The 18,344-nt window shown below is 52.6% G+C and overlaps 2 protein-coding genes across 2 annotated transcripts; one reads left to right on the plus strand and one right to left on the minus strand.

Moving 5' to 3' along the window:
* Window positions 1-1,991: 1,991 nt before the first annotated feature.
* On the minus strand, window positions 1,992-9,933 carry LOC149308224 (thimet oligopeptidase-like). Its single transcript, XM_089535357.1, has 13 exons — window positions 9,574-9,933; window positions 9,021-9,236; window positions 8,150-8,298; window positions 7,855-7,962; window positions 6,777-6,879; window positions 6,069-6,229; window positions 5,833-5,968; window positions 5,076-5,442; window positions 4,734-4,935; window positions 4,262-4,448; window positions 3,742-3,870; window positions 3,355-3,491; window positions 1,992-2,915 (listed from the first exon to the last, which is right to left on the minus strand). Exons 1-13 carry the CDS (start codon window positions 9,587-9,589, stop codon window positions 2,757-2,759), a joined length of 2,070 nt encoding a protein of 689 aa, XP_089391483.1. The 5' UTR covers window positions 9,590-9,933; the 3' UTR covers window positions 1,992-2,756.
* An 804-nt stretch (window positions 9,934-10,737) lies between these two features.
* LOC149308225 (small glutamine-rich tetratricopeptide repeat-containing protein alpha-like) lies at window positions 10,738-18,053 on the plus strand. The gene is made up of 12 exons (XM_089535358.1): window positions 10,738-10,803; window positions 12,038-12,175; window positions 12,971-13,074; window positions 13,376-13,460; window positions 13,623-13,722; window positions 13,932-14,036; window positions 14,158-14,296; window positions 14,453-14,515; window positions 14,755-14,792; window positions 15,398-15,487; window positions 16,069-16,214; window positions 16,519-18,053. Exons 2-11 carry the CDS (start codon window positions 12,076-12,078, stop codon window positions 16,181-16,183), a joined length of 939 nt encoding a protein of 312 aa, XP_089391484.1. The 5' UTR covers window positions 10,738-10,803; window positions 12,038-12,075; the 3' UTR covers window positions 16,184-16,214; window positions 16,519-18,053.
* The last annotated feature ends 291 nt before the right edge of the window (window positions 18,054-18,344 follow it).

An 18,344-nucleotide genomic window follows, 5' to 3' on the forward strand; every position in this document is an offset into this window, starting at 1 on the left:
TCTCTGGGGTGCCAAGGTCCCGGCCCTTATCTGGAGATTAGCCTCTGAGTGCAACAAGGTCCCGGGGACAAGCGTGTCACCACATTTCAGGCAAACACAGCCGAGGAATGTGGCATGCACCCTCCTGATGGCCCCCCACCCCTTGTCCTCAGGCCCAGAGGAGAGGGGAGGGTCCCCCTTCTCCAAGTGGCTGTTTCAGGTCCCTTCACCCATTTTGGCCCTGGAACAGCCACCCCACGCCTTGTCTGGCCCCAGCAGTAAATGTTCCTAAATGGGTCTAGTTTTTACAGCTGTCCCATTACAAGCCCAGCCCAGATCCAATTTGCAAGGAAGGGGAGATGGCCTCCAACGGCTGACATGGCTCCCCTGGGGCTGGCAAAGGGAGAGGCTGAGATGCCATTGGGGCAAATACTCTTTTGTGCCCTGAAAACGACTTCTAAACAGGCTTTTTTCTGAATGGCCTCTGCCTCTGCTGTAAACCCCATCATCCCTTGCTAGCACTGCCCCAGGAATAGGAGTTGTTGTTCAACAACCTCTGGAAGGATATGCATTCCTCTCGATCCAAATGAAGGAGGGCAGGTGGCTCTTGCAAGAGATTGGGTGAAAGTTTTATTTTGAAAACAAGCCAAGTTTGGCCAGATGAGGGCTCTGGTAGACCAGGGCCCTTAAGTGGGCTTCTGGCGACCCTGTGCCTTTTGGAGGGTTTTCTTCTGCAAGAGCCCCCCAAAAAGCCATAGATCAGGGCAAGGCTGGGGCCCCTTGCCACCTTCTCTGCTGTTTGCTGAGCCTGGCTAAATTGGGTGCTGCTATTTACATCAGAGACAGCCGCCAGACAGGATAAATTGGGCTCAAAGTGGGGAGGGAGGGAGAGAAGGGGCTGGAGAACAAGAACAAGAGGCACACCAGCAGCCCCTAAACCCCATTCCCCATCCAGACGGCAACATCCATCATCTCTCCCGCCTAACCGATGGCAGAGGATGATGGGACACCTCTGTGCCTCCTCTTTGCAGTTGTGCATTGTGTGTTGTGGTCATGCATCCTATCTTTTGGGCATTAAAAAGGCATTTCTCTGCCACTCCAGATGCATGTGGAAGAGGCATTCCTGTCATAACTTGAGATACAGAAGAGGCATTCCCTGTCGGGGAGGTGAGGGTGGGAAGCCTACTCTGAAGCACACACAACACTGGGTGCTTTGCTTGCTTCTTTGTTTTTTGTACTGGTGCTTTTGGGAATTCTCCTGCAATGGAGGAGTGTGCAAATGTAGATTTTAAGAACTTCATGCCAGCTGGAGCACTCCATTTCCATGCAAACACTCTCCATCATCCCCAGAGTTGCTGCTGGATGTTTTGTTTTTCAAGCCTCCCTTGAGCCCGGCTGCAAATTCCTAATATGGGGCCTTGTTTTCAAAGGGGGGATCCCTCCCTTCAACCTGCTTGTGAGCATCACACATTTATAGCCAAACTGGCAGCCCAGGGTTGGGGGGCTTTCCCCAGGGGGGGCATCCACACACACACATAGCCCACAGCCACTCCATCTGGGAGGCTTTTGCCAGGGCCAAGGGGGAGAAGGAGGGGTAAGGCGTGCTTGGGGAGGCTAAAAGACACGGGGCTTGCCCAGAATATTGCAAGGGGTGCAACAGCCCCCTTAATAAGCAACAGCAGAGGTGGGAGGGAATCTGGGCCCACAAGGAACACATTTAGTCCCCTCTGCATGGCCAGAAAAGGTATAAGAGCCTTTTCCATGAAAGGGGTGTGTGTATTAGGAGTCAATGCTGCAAGAGATAAAACTTAACCCCCCCCCCCGCCCCATCCAGGCATTCATAAATCAGACTAAAAATGGAACCTACCCTAAAATTAGCCCTGACCTCTGCCCTCCTCCTGGAAAACTGGCCCTTGCAAACAAAAGGGAGACATGAAGGAGGCACATGAATGGTGTGCCTGGGGTGACCTCATGCTGCCCCCCAAAGGACAGGTGAGGCAGCATAGTTTTTTTAATATAATGTATTTTAATAAATAATCAAATATTCCTGCTGGAGTGAAAAGTGAACGTGTAAGAGGCAGAATCCCAATTCCAAAATTAAACTTTTTAAAAACGCTTTTTATTGGTAGCATTGGGAGACGGGCGTACAGCTGTTTGCTTGTTTGGCTAAACCTGACACAGTGAAGTTGGGAGGATTTCTCCACCTGTAACCCCATTTTAGGCAGAGCAGAAGGGGACTCCAGCCGCCGGTCATGGAAAACCCACTGGGCAGGCAAAGATCCAGATGCCTGCACTGCCGTTTGTGTCTAGGGCAGGCAAGTAAATTACTCCCTTCATTAATGAACTAGGAGCCTTTCCAAAAAACAGCCACTCCCCCGACCGAGTGGTGCTTATACGCCAGTCTTCCCTCTCTGCACCAGAACCCTCAAACCCCAACACAGAGGCATTCATTGTACCTTCACCCAATTTCTGATGCCAGAGGATGGAGGCAGGTGAGAAGGGGGCAAGTAACCCAGAAGCAATATAGCAATAACCCTAGCCCACACAACCAAGACCTCTTTCTCTCCCTCCTCTTCCACCCTTGGAGCAAGACAGACTCCCTCGGCTCACAGATTTCAACAGTGTGGCTAGTGCAGCCATGGAAGATCAACTACCACCCGGAGAACATCAACCACTCCCAAAGTGTGTGTGTGTGTGTGCATGTGCATTAACACACACAGAGAGAAATGGGTTTCAAGGAGAGGAAGGATTACTTGGCCAGTCAGTGCCAGCAGAGGTCAAGAAGCCAAGGGGAGGGAGGTGGGCTCCACCATCAGGCCCTTGCTGGCCAGGAAGGCGTCCAGCTTGGGTTCTCGTCTGAGGAAGCGGAGCAGCATGTCAGAGGCATCCAGGGAACCTCCAGGGCGGAGGATGCAGTTCCGGTAATCCATCCCAACCTGCAAAGACCCAAATGTGAGGGGGGATCAGTGCTGACAAATCACCCCCACCTTCCCCAAAGCCAGGGGTCAGACATTGGAACAGGATGGAGTAAAACCACAGTACCCATCGGGTTGGGAAGAATGTGACCCTTTTCCAGAGGCAGCTGGACTGCAATGCCCAGCATTCTTCACCCACTGCTTCCAAACTGGCCCAAAAGATTGATGGGAATGGCAGTCCACCAACATCTAGAAGACTTCACAATTCCCCCACCTCTGTGCATCTAGCCTGCCTGTGACGCTGCCATCCCAGGAGGAGATTCCTCTAATGTCTCCATATGACTGGGAGGCCCACTGGGCAGGTGATCCCAGTGCCAGGCAGCCCAGGAAGGCAAAGTGCCAGCATAGTGGCAAGAAAGGGGCAACAGTAGAGGAGTGCGAGGGGGCATCATCCGCACACCTTGTGGCTCATGATCCCCTCTTGCTTGAACCGTGTGTAGAACATGTCCATGGAGAAGACCTCGCTCCAGAGATATCCATAGTACTGGGCATCGTAGCCACCTGCCAAGTGACCAAATGTGGCTGGCATGTTTGTACCTGGCCAAAACAGAGAAAAGGGAAAGAGAGAGAAGTTAAAAAACTCTAACAGACCCTGCAAAGAAACCTCTGGTGGGTCTTGCTGACCAGACTACTGCAACACCCCCAACAAAGGGCTGCCTTTGAAGACTGTCCATAAAGTTCAGGCAGTGCACAATGCCATCCCCTGACAACAGAGCCTAATCCTATCTGAAAGGGGCCCAGGCACACATTGCCCCTCCCAAATCCCTCCCCGCCAGCTGCGGGTTACCTGGAGTGGCTGGGACACCCAGTATCTTGTCACAAAGCTGGCTGTACTCCTCTGCAGGGTCAGCATTTGTTTGTGTGTGCAAAATCTGATCAACTTTGGCCAGAACAATCTGCCGCAGGTTGAAGAGCCCTGGAGAAGAAGAGAGGAGTTGGAACACACGTAAATGCCAGAACAGATCTTTGTAAGTTTTTAGCTGCTTTTAATAGTTTGTAAGGAGGATCTAAATGATTTAATTAACAAAAACAGTAACAGACGATTCATGGGAGAGTTGGCCAGGCCCAGGAAGAGGTGAAGGGGCTGAGTGGGCAAAGGAGTCCCCCAGACCTTTCCCCAACTGTGATTCTCCAGCATCTCAGCCACAAGAAGTCCTTTGCAAACCCTCTTTGGAGATCCAAAGTATCAAAGTGGAGCCCTTTCTCAAGCAAAGTGGGGCTTTCCCTGCCTCCTGAGCTGTTGCCCCCTGCCTTAAAGACCCTGCCTGGGGCATGCGAGCACCCAGACGGATGCCCTCACTGCTGACCTGTGTTGGCCTGGCGGGATTTGATGAGCTTCTCCAGGAGGGGGTCTGGGATGGGCTCCCCCGTCTTGTAGTGTCTGGACATGCGCTGGAGGGGCTCCTTCTCCCAGACCCAGTTCTCCAGCATCTGTGAAGGGGCTTCCACAAAGTCCCTTTCCACGTTGGTTCCACTGAACATGGCAAAGTCCGCCTGTGGGGAGGGAAGGAGGTTTTTTTAAAAGCCCTTAGGGCTGATAAGAGGGTGGCACCAAGATGTGAAAGATTCCCTTTAAATCACATTTGAAAGTACTTTGAAAAATAATCAGAGTGATGTTGCTTGTTATAAATTCACCGTTCTCCCATCTGTTCCCTTTGAAGTGTGACTTGGCTGCTCCCTTGGCTGATAAAAAGACAAGTAAGAGAAGCCCTTGTTCTTCTCTGGGGGTGGCCCTCCGCCTCGCTCGCCCATTTGCCGCTTCCCTCCCATCATCCGCACCTGGGCACAGAGCTGATGCATGACGTGTCCAAACTCATGGAAGTAGGTCTCCACCTCGTCATGCTGCAGGAGGGAAGGCGCTTTGGCTGTGGGCTTCGTGAAGTTGGCCACCAAGGCCGCCACTGATATCTGGCGGCTCTCATCAGGCAGCAGGCAGCCGGGCTGGAGGCCAAAGCAAGCCGCGTGCCCATATTTGCCCTCCCTAAAGAGAAAAGACACCATTAGAAAAGGCCAATCACCTCCTGTGTTTTGACACAATTGAGAGAAAGACAAGGACCGTCCAGATGGCACACAATGCCGATCTTCCCCAGCCAGTCCCTTCCCTGCCTTACAGCTGCTCACCGTGGATAGAGGTCTAGGTAGAATTTGCCGAGGGTCTCCCCAGAGGCAGTGTCCTTGACAGTGTAGAGCTGGACGTCTGGGTGCCAGACCTGGGCTCCCTCCTCCAGGTGGAAAGTGAGGCCCAGCAGCTCCTGGTAGATGCTCAGCAGGCCTTCCGTCACCACTTGCATGGGGAAGAACTCCTTCAGCAGGTTCTGGTCCACGTGAAACTGGGTCTCCTCCACCTGGTTCATGTAGTAGCGCATGTCCCAGGCATGGATCTGTCCATCGAAGGGCAACGCCTTCTGCTCGCACTCTGCCCGCTTCAGCTCCAGCAGCACCGCCCGCTCTTTCTCCCCCAATGGGCGCAGCTTGACTGCCAGGTCATCTGTGGGGCGCAGACCAGAAGGCTATGAGGAGAAGCTATCCCCAAAAGTGCCAACGGGAAAGATTCCTCCAGGCTGTTTTGGGCCCAGGAGAGGCCTTTTTGGAAGTAAATGTGAAGACTAAAGCTTAAGGGATTGCCTGCTACTAAACATGGAGCTCCTCACAGCTATTGTCAGGCCACTCCTTCTGCTCCATGCCAGACATAACTATGGAGTCTAATTCTTTCTGGAAGCTACCTGGGCTCCAAAAGCCACATCTTATGGCAAGATATTCTACAGAATTTAAATTGATGCATCTTCTTCCTCTGCTCTTCTCCTGGTTACATACCTAGGATGGCAGAGGATAAAGGAGAACTAGGCAGTGCTGAAAGGTGAATAGAACCTTTTTTTACCCAGGAAAGCCGCCACTGTCTTCCCGTCCTTGGCCATGTTCATCTCCAGCGCGAAGTCGGCATGGGTGTCAAACCCCAGCAGGGAGGACTTCCTGGCCCGGATCTCCAACAGCTCCTTCAGGATCAGATGGTTCTCCTGCAAGACCCAGAACCGGGGGTGGATGGAATGGCAGTTGAGGCACTGGCCATGGAGCCCCCCTTGCCCCCTGCCTCCCCTCTGGACCCCTGGCTCCAACCTCCTTGCAGCGGGAGTTGAACTTCTCCTCCATCTGCCTCCGGGTTTCTGGCACGTTGCACTTCTTCATCAGGGGAAAATAGTGGGGATACTTGAGGGTCACCTTCAGCTTTCCCTCTTCCGTCTCCTCCAGGGAGTTCAAGAAATCCTCAGGGAGACCCCCTGGAAAGAAAGGAAGGAAAGAAGGCGGTGGGGAAGGGGGAGAATTCATATTTGATTCACTATATTTGACTCCTGCATTTCCTATCCCCCATGTATCCTAACAGCAACAACTCTGCAAGGTAGGTTAGACAAAAAGAGAGTCTGATGCAACATCACTTGTGGCTTTGTGGCTCGCAGGGTGCTGGTGGCCTTCAACTGGGACCAATTTTATTGTTATATTGGCTTCCCAATCTCCCAGGTGTTACTGACTGGAGTTTTGGTCCACAGTGGTTCTGCGGCACCAGTTGAGGTCTCCCCAGATAATGTGCCATGTCCACGTTTTGTAACTTTTTTTGTAAAAAAAAGATACTACACTTGGTTCTGCCCTCTGAGTTAAGAGCCAAGGGCCTGCCTGCATAGAAATGTCTTTTCCTGGCAATAGGAGGAAGGCAGAGACAGGCGCTTGTAGCTTCTTGGGAGCAGCCACTGAGCTGACATCGCTTCATGTGCCAAATGTGCCTGGGGTCAATGGCAGGCACTGAAACACTGCCACTGGCTGCCATCTTACCCAGCTCTTCTTTGGTGAATGGCAGGGAGGTGGTGTCTTCATTAAGGTTTTTGTTGAAGTCAATGGAAAGGATGCTCAGCTTTTTCTTAATCCCTTTGATTTTCTTAAAGAGAAAAAAAATGGGGGGAAGGGACAAAATTAGAGAGGTGGCAGAACAGGATTCCCTGCTGAGGTGGCCGCCTCTTAGGCCTCTCAGTGCCACCCTGTGCAGAAGTGTCTTAACGACGTTTTAACACGTCATCATGGTTCCTAGGTACTGTTTATTTAGCAAAAAACCTGAAATTCATTCATTTAATGGCTTTATCTGCACCCTATCTCTGCCTTCCCTGTTCCTTCTGCGTTTCTAACCCTATTATTATGAAAAGTCACTGGGTGGGTCTTGAATGAGCAATTAAGTGTAAGAGAGTTGACCTGATTAAATGAATAGCAGGATGTGAAAACTGCTACGGCAAGTTTGTCCAAAGGGGCCAACCCACCTACTCAAATTTTTCTTGGGGTTGATGGCCATGATCAGTACCAGCACAGTAAAAACGGCAGGTTCATTTTGGAAGAGGACACACCACCCGCCTCACCAGCTCTTGCGGTGAAATTGGAGAACACTTGTGTTTTGCTTCGGGGCAGTATTTTTGTGGCATTACTGAATTTTATTGTAACTCCTTGGTTGTGGAAGCTGGACAGTGAAAAAAAAAATCAATGCACTTGCAATGTGGTGCTGAAATATAGTTCCTCGTACCACAAACTATAATAAATGGGTCCTGGAGCAAACCAAGCCTAACTCTCCCTAGAAGCCAAGATGATTCAATGAGGCTGTCCTAGTTTGGACACATCACGAGATGCTGGGACACATGGGACAAGACAGCTAATGCCCAGGAAAAATGGGAGACAACAACCCAGGAGGGAATCAAGGATGCCCTGAGTTTGCAGGACCTGAGCAGGGCTATGGATGGCAGGGGCCCTTGGGGGTTTTGCATCTAAACGGAGACCCCCATCTACTGGCCTTGCAAATATTTTCCATTAAAAACAAAACCAGCCAATCAGCAGTAAGAAATACAACAAGTCGCCTTCATTTGGCTCTAACCTCCTGGGTGGCCTCGGGGAGGTGGAGGCCATTCCGTCTGCCCAGTTTGACCAGTCTCTCCAGGTACCGCTTGGCCTCCGGCTTCATGGCCTCGTTTTCCAACTTCTCCTGGAAGGAAGGCAAAAGGATGACAAATGTTTCAGGGAGAGTAACTGAACCTGTGGAACCAGCTGGGAGGGAAGAAGGCCAGCGCCCTCTGAGAGCCAGGCGTGGGGTGCCCCGAGAGCATCTCCAGGGAAGGGGTCGTTGAGTCCCCCATTAATTCCCCCAGAACCTCACACACACACACACATACCTGGAGCCAGATGATGCGCTGGTAGACATCCCTCCGCATGCTCATCTCCACGTCAAACTCCGAGAGCTTCTTGTCCGCTTCGGTACTGGCCGTGCGGACTTCCTTGCAGGGGGAGACATGCTGGGGGAAGTCCAGCATGTTCCTTTGGACTGGAAGGGGAGGGGTTGGGGTCAGAAAGCCAGTGGTGGGGTTCAAATCATGCACCGGAAACTCCTGGAACACTGCCTTCCACCTCCGCATCACCAACATCCAGAACACTCCCCCCACCAAGTTCAATGAAGACAGTGGATGGGATGCCAAGCAGGGAAGATGGGAGATGTAGTCCCACACCTCTGGGGTGAGCTGCCACAGGAAGGGGGAAATAATTTTACAGTTTAAAAATGAGCTGGGATGGGGAATGGGGGCGGGGGGAGCGTGCATGAGAAGAGCCCTCTCCCAACCTGGTCCCCCCCCCCCCGATCCTGGCCACTGGGGCTGATGGGAGCAGAAGTCCAACAGCGTTTGGAAGGTAGCCAGATTTGGAAAAGTCAAGTTCTGGTGCAGATGTGTCTGGTGTTTTCCCTTCTTTGGAGGGAGAGGCTGGGGGGCATCTTCTTTTGGGGGGTCACCTGTTCCTGCTCGGCAGCAGGGGCCGGATTAGATGGCCCTGGGGGGGTCCCTTCCAGGCTGGGAATTCTGGGATGGTAAGGCTTAAAGGCAGCACCTCAAGAAGGCCCTCACTCTGGGGCTTCTTTGGGAAACGTATCTCGGGTGCATTTCCCCCCCAAACGGATGATCCCTGCTGGACTGAGAGAGTGGGGCTTTGGCCTGGCCTGACCACCCTCTTGGGCCCACTCTGCAGGGTTGGCGTTCCTGGTGCTTGTTGACTCACCGGTGTAGTCCATCTCCAGGTCGGCCAGGGCCTTGAGGGTGTTCTGGATGGTGACCTCCTGCTGCTCCAGGGCTCCTACGGCATCATAGACCCGCTTGCTCCTCTCAATCAGCTCCGCCGTGGCGTCATGGATCTGGGCCGCCGTCAGGTCCCAGCGAAGGACGAGGGACGCAGGAGGAACGGGAGGCGAGGGGCCTGAGCCCTCTGAGGCGCTGCCTGAGGAAGGAAGGAAGGAAGGAAGGAAGGAAGGAAGGAAGGCAGGGGGAAGTCAGTGGGGCTGCCAGGGCCAGGGAAGTCCCACAGCCCAGCACCCTCATCCCCAGCATCATCCCCACTCTTAGGACTCTCGCCCTGCTCTTCTCCCAAGATGAGCCTCAGCCTGGAAGGCAGCCTCCTCCCTGCCCTCCCTGACACAACAGCCCTGCCAGGTGGGCCTCTCACAGGCAGGAACCCCCCCTCCACCGTCCCCTTCGAGGAGGCAGCCCCTGGACAGCGACCCCGCCGCCTCCCTGGGGATGATGGGTCTTGCGGTTGTCCATCAGCCAAGGGTCACCTGGAGCGGGAGCCATGACGTGTCTCTCCCGAGGCTGGAAGGATGGAAGGAATGAGGGAAAGGAGGAGAGAAGGAGAAGAAGAAGGAGAGGAGGGAGAGGAGGAGGAGCAGCGGGAGATTTTGGGAAGGGAGGGAGGGAGCGCGCGCGCGCATGCGCGGAAGCAAAAGTGGGCCACGAGGACTGGCAGCTTAGAGCCCCGGTTGGCCTTTGGGAAGGAAGGAAGGAAGGAAGGAAGGAGGCCCTTCCCCATGGGACCCTCTCCTCCGAAAGTGGCTTGGCACAAAGTGGAGAAGGAAGAGGAAGGAGAAAGAAAGAATAAAGAGAAAGAAGGGATAAAGGAGGAGGAGAAAGAAAGAAGGAACAAAGGAGAGACGAGGAAGACGGAGAAAAAGAAACATAGGCCTGTTACAGACAGCCAAAATAAAGCTGCTTCGAGTCACAGTGGAGGTATGGTGTTTCAATGATGCATGTGTCCTAAGAGTCCAGAAGCCACACCAAAGCCATGCTCCAGCCCTAAGAACTGGGGCGTGGCTTTGGTGTGGCTTCTGGACTCTTAGGACGCATGCATCATTGAAACACCATACCTCCACTGTGACTCGAAGCAGCTTTATTTTGGCTGTCTGTAACAGGCCATAAAGAGGGAAGAAGAAAAGCGTCCCTTCTGAGTCTGGGGAAATGGCTTTTGGGACTACCACCCCCAGAATTCTCTGCGCTGTCTGGGGGATGATGGGAGTTGTAGTCCCCAAATTCCGTTTCTCTGGCCCGTTGTTGTTGTTTTCTCCAAAGGCTCCACTGCTGACCTTAGCAAAGGACACTCTCTCAGACATATTGTTTCTCAATGTGTTTATTCTCTTGGTCCTCCTCGGTCCCTCTTCCCCCTTCCCCGCTTCGCACGGGAGCCGGAAGTGCAGAGCCGGAACCAGCGTCCAGCCCGCATCCCCTTTGGCTCCATCCTCCTCTCCCACAATGCATCGCTTCCCTGTAGAAACCGCTTGCCCGGCTTCCGCCATTAACTTGGACTGCGGGAAGTAAGCGCTCTGCGCGTGCGCACTCGGGGGGCGGAGCTGGGCGGGGCCCGTGGTGAGATCTTCCCCGAGACTTGGAGGTCGATGACTCGCGGGACCGGCTCCAGTGCGCAGGCGCGGCTGAACTCTACGGAGGGGGCGGGCCGCTCCTGGTGTGCGCATGCGCATTGGGGCCGGAGAGCAGAGACAAGGGGGCCTTGGCCGGTGAGTAAGAGAGAGGCTGCTTCCACAATGGAGAAAGAGCATGGCTCAAGGCTATGGAATTCTGGGAGTTGGAGTTTTTTGCGGGGCCCAGAGCGGCGCACAACAAACTCCAACTCCCAGAATTCCATAGCCTTGAGCCAGGATGCTGCAAAGCTGAAGATGGCTCCTTCTCTGCGAAGGGCTCTTCCCAGAAGCCTCCAGTTCAGGCTCAGGAATCCGAGGGTCAAGGGTCAGAATAAAAATTGGGGGGAAAGGCTCCTGGGTGGGATTCCTTCTCCCCAGAAGCCCTGGGTCCCCAGTGGGGTCCCTGTGGCTCATGGGGCATGTAGTCCCTCTTTAAAGGGAGGCTGGTCATTCTGGGCCAAGCCCACTCCCAAAGGGACCCCGACCCTAAAGCCCAAGCCTCACAAATGGGGATGGCTTGGGGGCAAAGGAAAAGGAGAGGGGCCAAAGTAGACCTGCCTCTTAATTGGGCTTCCTTCATTGGGGGGAATCTGGGAGACCCAGAGGCGAGGCCGGTCTTGTGAAAAAAAGGAAGGGAGCTGCCCTTTGTTCCGCCCTTCCAGGCGCCAGATTCTCCAGTGGGGAGTGCTGGGAGCTGCAGTCCAGCTGCCTCCATTGCATTCCTGCCTTATTTTATTATTTTTGCTATTATTATGCTTTATTTATATAGCGCTGTAGATATAGCGATGTAGATTCCTCCCATCCAATGCTGCCTTCCCAACAACAACCCTCTCGGGTGGGACTGAGCGATCGGCCCAAGGTGGGAGTTTCCTCACTCAGAAGGGCCGCTGGAGCCCTCTGCATTCCCATTCGGCCAGTGGGACCACTGCCTCACACTTTCTCTTTGTGCTGGCATGAAACCCTGTGTCTCAACACCTACAAGTGGGTCCTTGTACAAGTGGGTTCCATTACCTTCCTTTTGGGGGGGGGGGGTGACAGATGGAGGCCTGGGAGGCAGCAGCCTTGTTGGGGGACTGCTGTTTGGGGAGAAGAGGAGTTGGGATCTCCTGAAAGAGGAATAGAGCGATCTGGGCTGCCTCTCCTTCCTTTCCCTTTTAGGGATCCTCAGAGGGAAAGGAAGATTAAAACCCCCTTTCTGTCTCTTTATGCCTGGCTTGCTTTAAGTAGGGCCTCTCTTGCCTGCCAAGAGGTGGGTTTCTGGATATCCTCCTAGACAGCCTCCCTCTCCTTTCTCATCTCTTTCTTCCATTCCTTCCTTCCTTCCCTTCAGGGACGTGGAAGCAAAGGGTCTTCCTGGGAGCCAGAGAGATGGCGGACAAGAAGCGCCTGGCCTTCTCCATCATCCAGTTCTTACAGGACCAGCTCCAGAACGGAGGCCTCTCCCCAGACGCACAAGAGAGCCTGGAAGGTCGGTTCACATTCAGCCAAGTGAACTAAAACCAGGAGCATATTTTTATTTCATTTATTTTAAATAAGATGGATTTCTCTTCCTCCCGCAAAAGTTCTAGGGGCCTCATTGCAAATGTCTTTATTTTGTTTATTCAAGTATTTGTTTATCCCTTCCCAATCCACTACAACATACGGCAGGTTAAAAACATTCTGTAAAAGTCAACCGAAGCGAAAAAGCCTAAAATGCACAGAAAGTTGTAATAGCACCAGATATCACCCCTGCTTTTGAGAACCAAAGGCTGCCCAACAGCAAGTTACAACAAGATACAATAATAGGGCAACAGACTTATTACTATCTGCTTTATTTATATCCCATCTTTCTCATTAGAACTAAGAACTGATGTTTTGCCAAATAAACCAGTTATATTCTAGCTAAAATTTAGGAAAGGGCAGTGTTAAAATGTAACTGAGCCACCAGTAACGTTTAAAGCAATTTAGAACAAACAATTAAGAATAATGTTGTTCTTGTGTGCCTTCAGACTTATGGTGACCCTTAGGTCACAGGGTTTTCTGAGGCTGAGAGTTTGTGACTTGCCCAAGGTCACCCAGTGGGTTTCCAAGGCTGAGTGAGGATATAGATCCTGGACAATTTGAACCTTTTTGGTGGTCTTTCTGCCTATTACATTTTTGGACTACAGGCCCTTGAATTGTAGGGAACTCTGGGAGCCGCAGTCCACAAAAGAAGAGGCAAGCCTTCTAGAGCTGTGCTGGGATTGTGTGGGCCAGGACCTTACCCAGTGTCTCTCTTCCACAGTGGCCATCCAGTGCCTGGAGACGGCCTTTGGGGTCTCCATGGAAGACAGAGGCCTGGCCTTGTCCCAGACACTGCCTGAAATATTTGACGCTGCTGCAGCAAAGGTAGGTCTCTGCTGTTCCCCTTCCCCTCCGTATATGCACCAGGATTATGGGCTCACTCCCCTCGAGATTGCTCAGGAATGGGACAAATAGGGCAAAGAACTTTTTTGGGGGGGGAATGTTTGGATAATGTTTTTTAACCACTGGGAGGATCTGGCTGGTAGGCTGAGCTTTGTGGCTGGAAGCTCCATTCTTCCTGAGGTCCTGGGGTGGGCAGGGAGGCTGTGATAAGGGCAATGTGCCCATTGTCCCCGGCTTCCCCCGAGTGTGGATCACCCCCATTTCTCTTCTGATCTCTCCTCAGGAGCCGCAGCAAAACACACCCACTCCAGAGCCAATCACCCCCTCAGAGGAGGATGCGGCGGAAGCCGAGCGACTGAAGGGCGAAGGTAAAAGCTCCCAAGCAGAGGAAGAGGGGAGGATGGGTGGGGCCAGGCCAGCCTGAGCCCCCTCCCACCAGGCACTAAGCCTCCAGGGCCCCCTCCACCACCTGGATAGACTTCTTCTGTCCATTCTCTGTGTCCAAAGAGTCCCGGGTTTTTTTGTTCTAGGAAATGAACAGATGAAAGCAGAAAACTTTGAAAGTGCCGTCGCATACTATGGGAAAGCTATTGAGCTGAACCCCTCCAACGCAGTGTACTATTGCAACAGGTCAGGCCCCTTTCTTTCCCTCTTTGCTGCACAGGGATGCTGAAGCTGAGGAAGGGAGCCATGGGGAAGACTTGGAACCCACTCAGCTTTGTATTGGGATCCCATCTTTAGTAGCGTGGGTTGTGGTGGGCATTTAGCCTTTTCTCTCCTGCGGCCATGAGTTAGTCATGGTGACTCTTGGCCAATAATAATTTCCTCTGTTTCTCCAGGGCTGCTGCTTACAGCAAACTTGGGAACTACACTGGTGCAGTGAGGGACTGTGAAAGAGCCATAAACATTGATCCCAAATACAGCAAAGCCTATGGACGGATGGGGTGAGGCCTTTTCAGCCTGGCCGTATATGTATGAGTGGTGGTGGTGGGGACTTTCATTGGCTTAACTTTTCAGCTAGATGGCTGGGCTCCCCTTCTAGTTCATCTTCCTTCCGCCCTGCAGCCTAGCCCTCTCCAGCCTGAACAAACTCTCAGAAGCCATTGTCTACTATCAGAAAGCCCTGGAGCTTGATCCTGACAACGAGACCTACAAGTCAAACCTGAAGGTGACAGAGCAGAAGATGAAGGAGGCCCCCAGCCCGGTGAGTCCCCAAAGGGCTTCTGGGAGAAAATGGAGAGGGAGGTCCTTCCTAAACGTGGGAACATCTTTGTTGTCCCTGTCCCCCATTTTCTGAATGTGTACTGAATGTCAGTGGCTGGGGGCCCTGACACTCCCTGTTTTCAAACTTGCCTTGCAGACAGGAGGTGCTGGAGGCTTTGACCTGGCTGGCCTCCTCAACAACCCCGGCTTCATGAGCATGGTAAGTGGCGTGTGAGCGTACCACAGAGACCAGTGGGCACACCCTCTGCTTTGAAACTGGAGGGACACAGAGCCCAGCCTCACATTGTGGAGATCGGGTGCCTTTGTGGCTAAAACTGAATGATTTGGGGAGGGATCTGTTCTGCTTTGAATGTGTACCAGAATGTAGCATTAAACTATATTTAATGAACTGTGGAATGAGAATTCTGCCTCCTCTCTACCTTGTTTTAATTGGAACAGGCATCTAACTTGATGAGCAGCCCACAAGTACAACAACTGTAAGTATGGCAAATTCTTCATTTAGAGGTTTATTTTCCCCCACAAGGGCTTTCCTTTTTGGAAACCAGTCAGTCAATCCTTTAGAGTCTGTCTCACTCACAGACACACATATGCATCCTAAGTGTCTGTTTCTAGAGAGCCAAAAAATGTCTTTACCAACAGATTTCTTTGTGCCATTGGCCTTTCTCCCAACATGGGGGCAGGACAGCCTGCCATCTGCAGGGTTCCTCATCCAGACAGGCCTCTTTCCAGTTGTTGGGAGGCTGTTTCCTTCCTAAAAGAAGGTTTGGGTGGAGAGGATAATAATCCTTGTTTCTTCTGCACACCTGACTAACCACATCCATCGGGGCAATTCCAGAGAATTTCTAAGAAGCTGTTTTTATGGAAGGCAGCAGTTTTCTCCATGTTCAGCCGGTTCTGTTTTGGGGGAAGGGGGCCCTTAAAACCGATCTAACTGCCCCTGGATCTCCATAGTTGTTCACCTTCCAGTCACACAGTACCTGATTTATGATGATCCTGTCCTGGGATTTTTGCCTTGGCTGGTAAACACCTTCTGCTTATTTGAGTCCTGCAGGCCTTGACAAAGCCTCCCCCTCTTTTTCAGGATGTCGGGGATGATCTCAGGCGGCCACAACCCTCTGGCCACGCCAGGAGCCAGCGCCACCCCCAACGACCTCGCCAGCCTTATCCAAGCGTGAGTACAAGGGTCCTTAAAAGGCTTAATACATTTTGGGTCTGTTTGGGTGATTCTGGCTGTTGTAAATTGCTTTAAATAGTTCAAGCTGATTTTATTTTGTGCTTCCCTGAACTTGTTGGATAGTGGGGTGGGATAACAATATTACATTCTCCCTCCTCCCAGAGCCCTGATGAAAAGGGGATCTACCTCACTTTCTCCAAGTGCCCCATACCACTCTGCCTGGAGGCAGGCATGGTGCTCCATTGGACTGCAAAACCCCTAGCAACCCCTGGGCCCAGTAGTCGCCAACAGGACAGAATCATTGGCATTGGAGGGCTGCTTGACTCCTGTCTTAATTATGCAACCATAGCCACTTTCTAAACCTAATGTCAATTGCTTTTAATGGAAGGTGTAGTCCATCCCATCTGGAGGGGAGCAGGCAGGATTAGGGGCAGCTGCCCTAAAAGGAGGGCCGGGAGCAGAGTGTGTGTACATTACCTGATGCTGTCTTCATTATTGTCTGAAAGATAAAACAATCTGCAATAAAAGAACCTAACAGTGCTGGTGGGTTGTTCCCCTCTCTTGAATTTCTGCCGCAGAGGCCAACAGTTTGCTCAGCAAATGCAGCAGCAGAACCCGGAGCTAATAGAACAGCTGCGGAGCCAGATCCGGAGTCGGACCCCCAGCGCCAGCAACGAAGAGCAGCAGGAGTGAGGGAGGGAAGGAAGGAGGGAGGGAGCCGGCTGTAAGTCCTGAGAGAGAGAGAGAGTGCATGTCTGAATGTGTCTGAATAACTCGGACCCTGGGCAGGAGTGGGTGCAACATTGTATTGCAGGGCCCATTGGTATTCATAGATATTTTTCATTGAATTTTGTGGCTGGTCAGTCCAGCCATGCCGTGAAACTGCCCAGCGAAGGGGGCACTGGCAGACCCCCCCCCCAAGCCTATTTTCTATCTCTCCCCCTAGGAGAGAGGTCCTTTGCAACGGGAGAGGGAAAAACAAGGAAGAAAAGAAAGCGGGAATCAATTTGTTGTTGTTGTTTCTTCAGACAGAAAAAAGAAACAACCTCTCCCCAAGAGGGACAGTGGAGTGGGAGGAGACCCACACAAGATCTGGCCTGCATCTTAAAAGAGACATTTCCGGCAGCCTCTTCCTCTTCCTTGCACCTCCAGCTCTCCTCCTGCGTGGGCTTCTTCCAGAAGGGCTGGCCAGCTCAGACCGGCAGTGACTTATCCCTCCACTCCCCACCGCCCCACGCACACACCACCCCAAGAACCAGCCCCATGGTGTGGCGGAGGCTTTTATTCTTTATTTCTCCCGAGGAAGAAGCGCTCTCACTTCGGAGAACACTCCACGCCGTGAAACTCCAGCCCGGCTGGAGCCTCGTGCCATCCGTCTCTCTTCACTGTGGTTCTCACAAGACCTTCTTCCTCACCTCTGGGAAGGATTTCCTGCTGTGACTTCCTTTTGTGTAACTTTTGCCGAGTCTTCCTGGCACCCACAGGCCGGGCGTTGTCTGTGGGTGGGGAGGAGATCGAGCCCCACGGTCAAAGAACCCTCTTTCCTTGGGTGGAACAGTAAACAAGCACCTGACCGAAAGGGCCTTTTTAATTTTGTTTCTGGGTGTTGATCATGTGTATGTTGGTGGGGAGCAGGGAGCAGCCCATCACTGTTTTGAGAGGGAGAGCCTTTTTTCTTGAAAGCCATTGTGGTGAGCATGACATGAGCATCTTCTCTCTGTAGCCTAGTTGGAGGGGGGCGGGCGGCTTGCGGGGTCCGACCCCTTTCCAGATTTGGAAAGTGTTTTTAATTCAACATTTGAGTTTCTTTGGGGATTTTTTTTCCTTTTGAGGGTGGGGGTGTTTTGCATGCCAGGGAGGTTGTGACTGGGTCCCTGTTTTAGCCAAGTACTTCAACCATGTCAGGAGTCAAGCACCGCTGCTTCTCTCTTGAGGAACTCACAGGTGGTGGCCATGGCGGCCTACAGATGCCGGTCAGTGAGGCCAGGGAGAAGGCTCTGTCCCCAGGGTTGCTTCTCAAGGGGGGAGCCCTCCGCGACTGAATCTCTCCCTTGCCCTCAGAGTGGGCTTCCACCTGTATCCTTCCCCCTCTTCTCTCTGTGTTTGTGTTCCTTGAGGGGGAGGGTTTCCAAGGGTGGAAGGAGGCCTGGCCTGACTGCTGCAGTGCCTCCTCCTCCCTCACAGGTGCCACTTCCTTGGAAGCCAGGCCCAAGGCTGAAGCCTCACCCTGAACAGGGGCTCTCGCCACCTCTGGCCTCAGTGGCTAATGCGCTCAGACAATGGGAGATGCAGCAGTCCAGCAACATCTGGAGGGCCACATGTGTAGAGCAAGGGGCAGGGCAATGGAGAGCGTTTGGGGAGGACGGATGCTGCAGCCTTGGCCTTCCAAGGAGAGTGGCCTGGGGCTCCTTGCTCTCCATAGAGAGAGAGGGGGCCCTTCCAGAGGGGATTTGGAAATGACCTCTTTTCTTCCAAAAGTGGCACTCTTCTTCCCTACCTCCAACCGTTTTCTAAAATGTAGGAAATAAAATTCTTTTGACACGCTTTCTGCCTTTTGTCAGCCTTTCCTTGCGGGTACATTTAGTTGGAAGCTAGATTTCTCCTTGCGAGGGAGGGAGGCCCACCTGGCAGGGCTGGCGTGGGAGGGGGGCTTTGCAGTGGGAGGGTTTCTCCGTTTATTTATAGCACTTAATATTCCGCCTTTCTACCAAAATGGGGCTTAGCTGCTATGTGTAAATTCACAGCGCTTTATAAATAAAGGTTAATAATAATTTAATTAGTGCCGGAACTTTCCTCCTGCGGCTCGTGTTCCTGGCCGGGCACCATTTTCGGTGAGAAGGAGTGGCGGAAGCCT

Source organism: Sceloporus occidentalis, unplaced genomic scaffold (assembly GCF_023333645.1).
Source record: "Sceloporus occidentalis isolate IW3139 unplaced genomic scaffold, rSceOcc1.0.p SCAF_8, whole genome shotgun sequence".
NCBI classification, from domain to species: domain Eukaryota; kingdom Metazoa; phylum Chordata; class Lepidosauria; order Squamata; family Phrynosomatidae; genus Sceloporus; species Sceloporus occidentalis.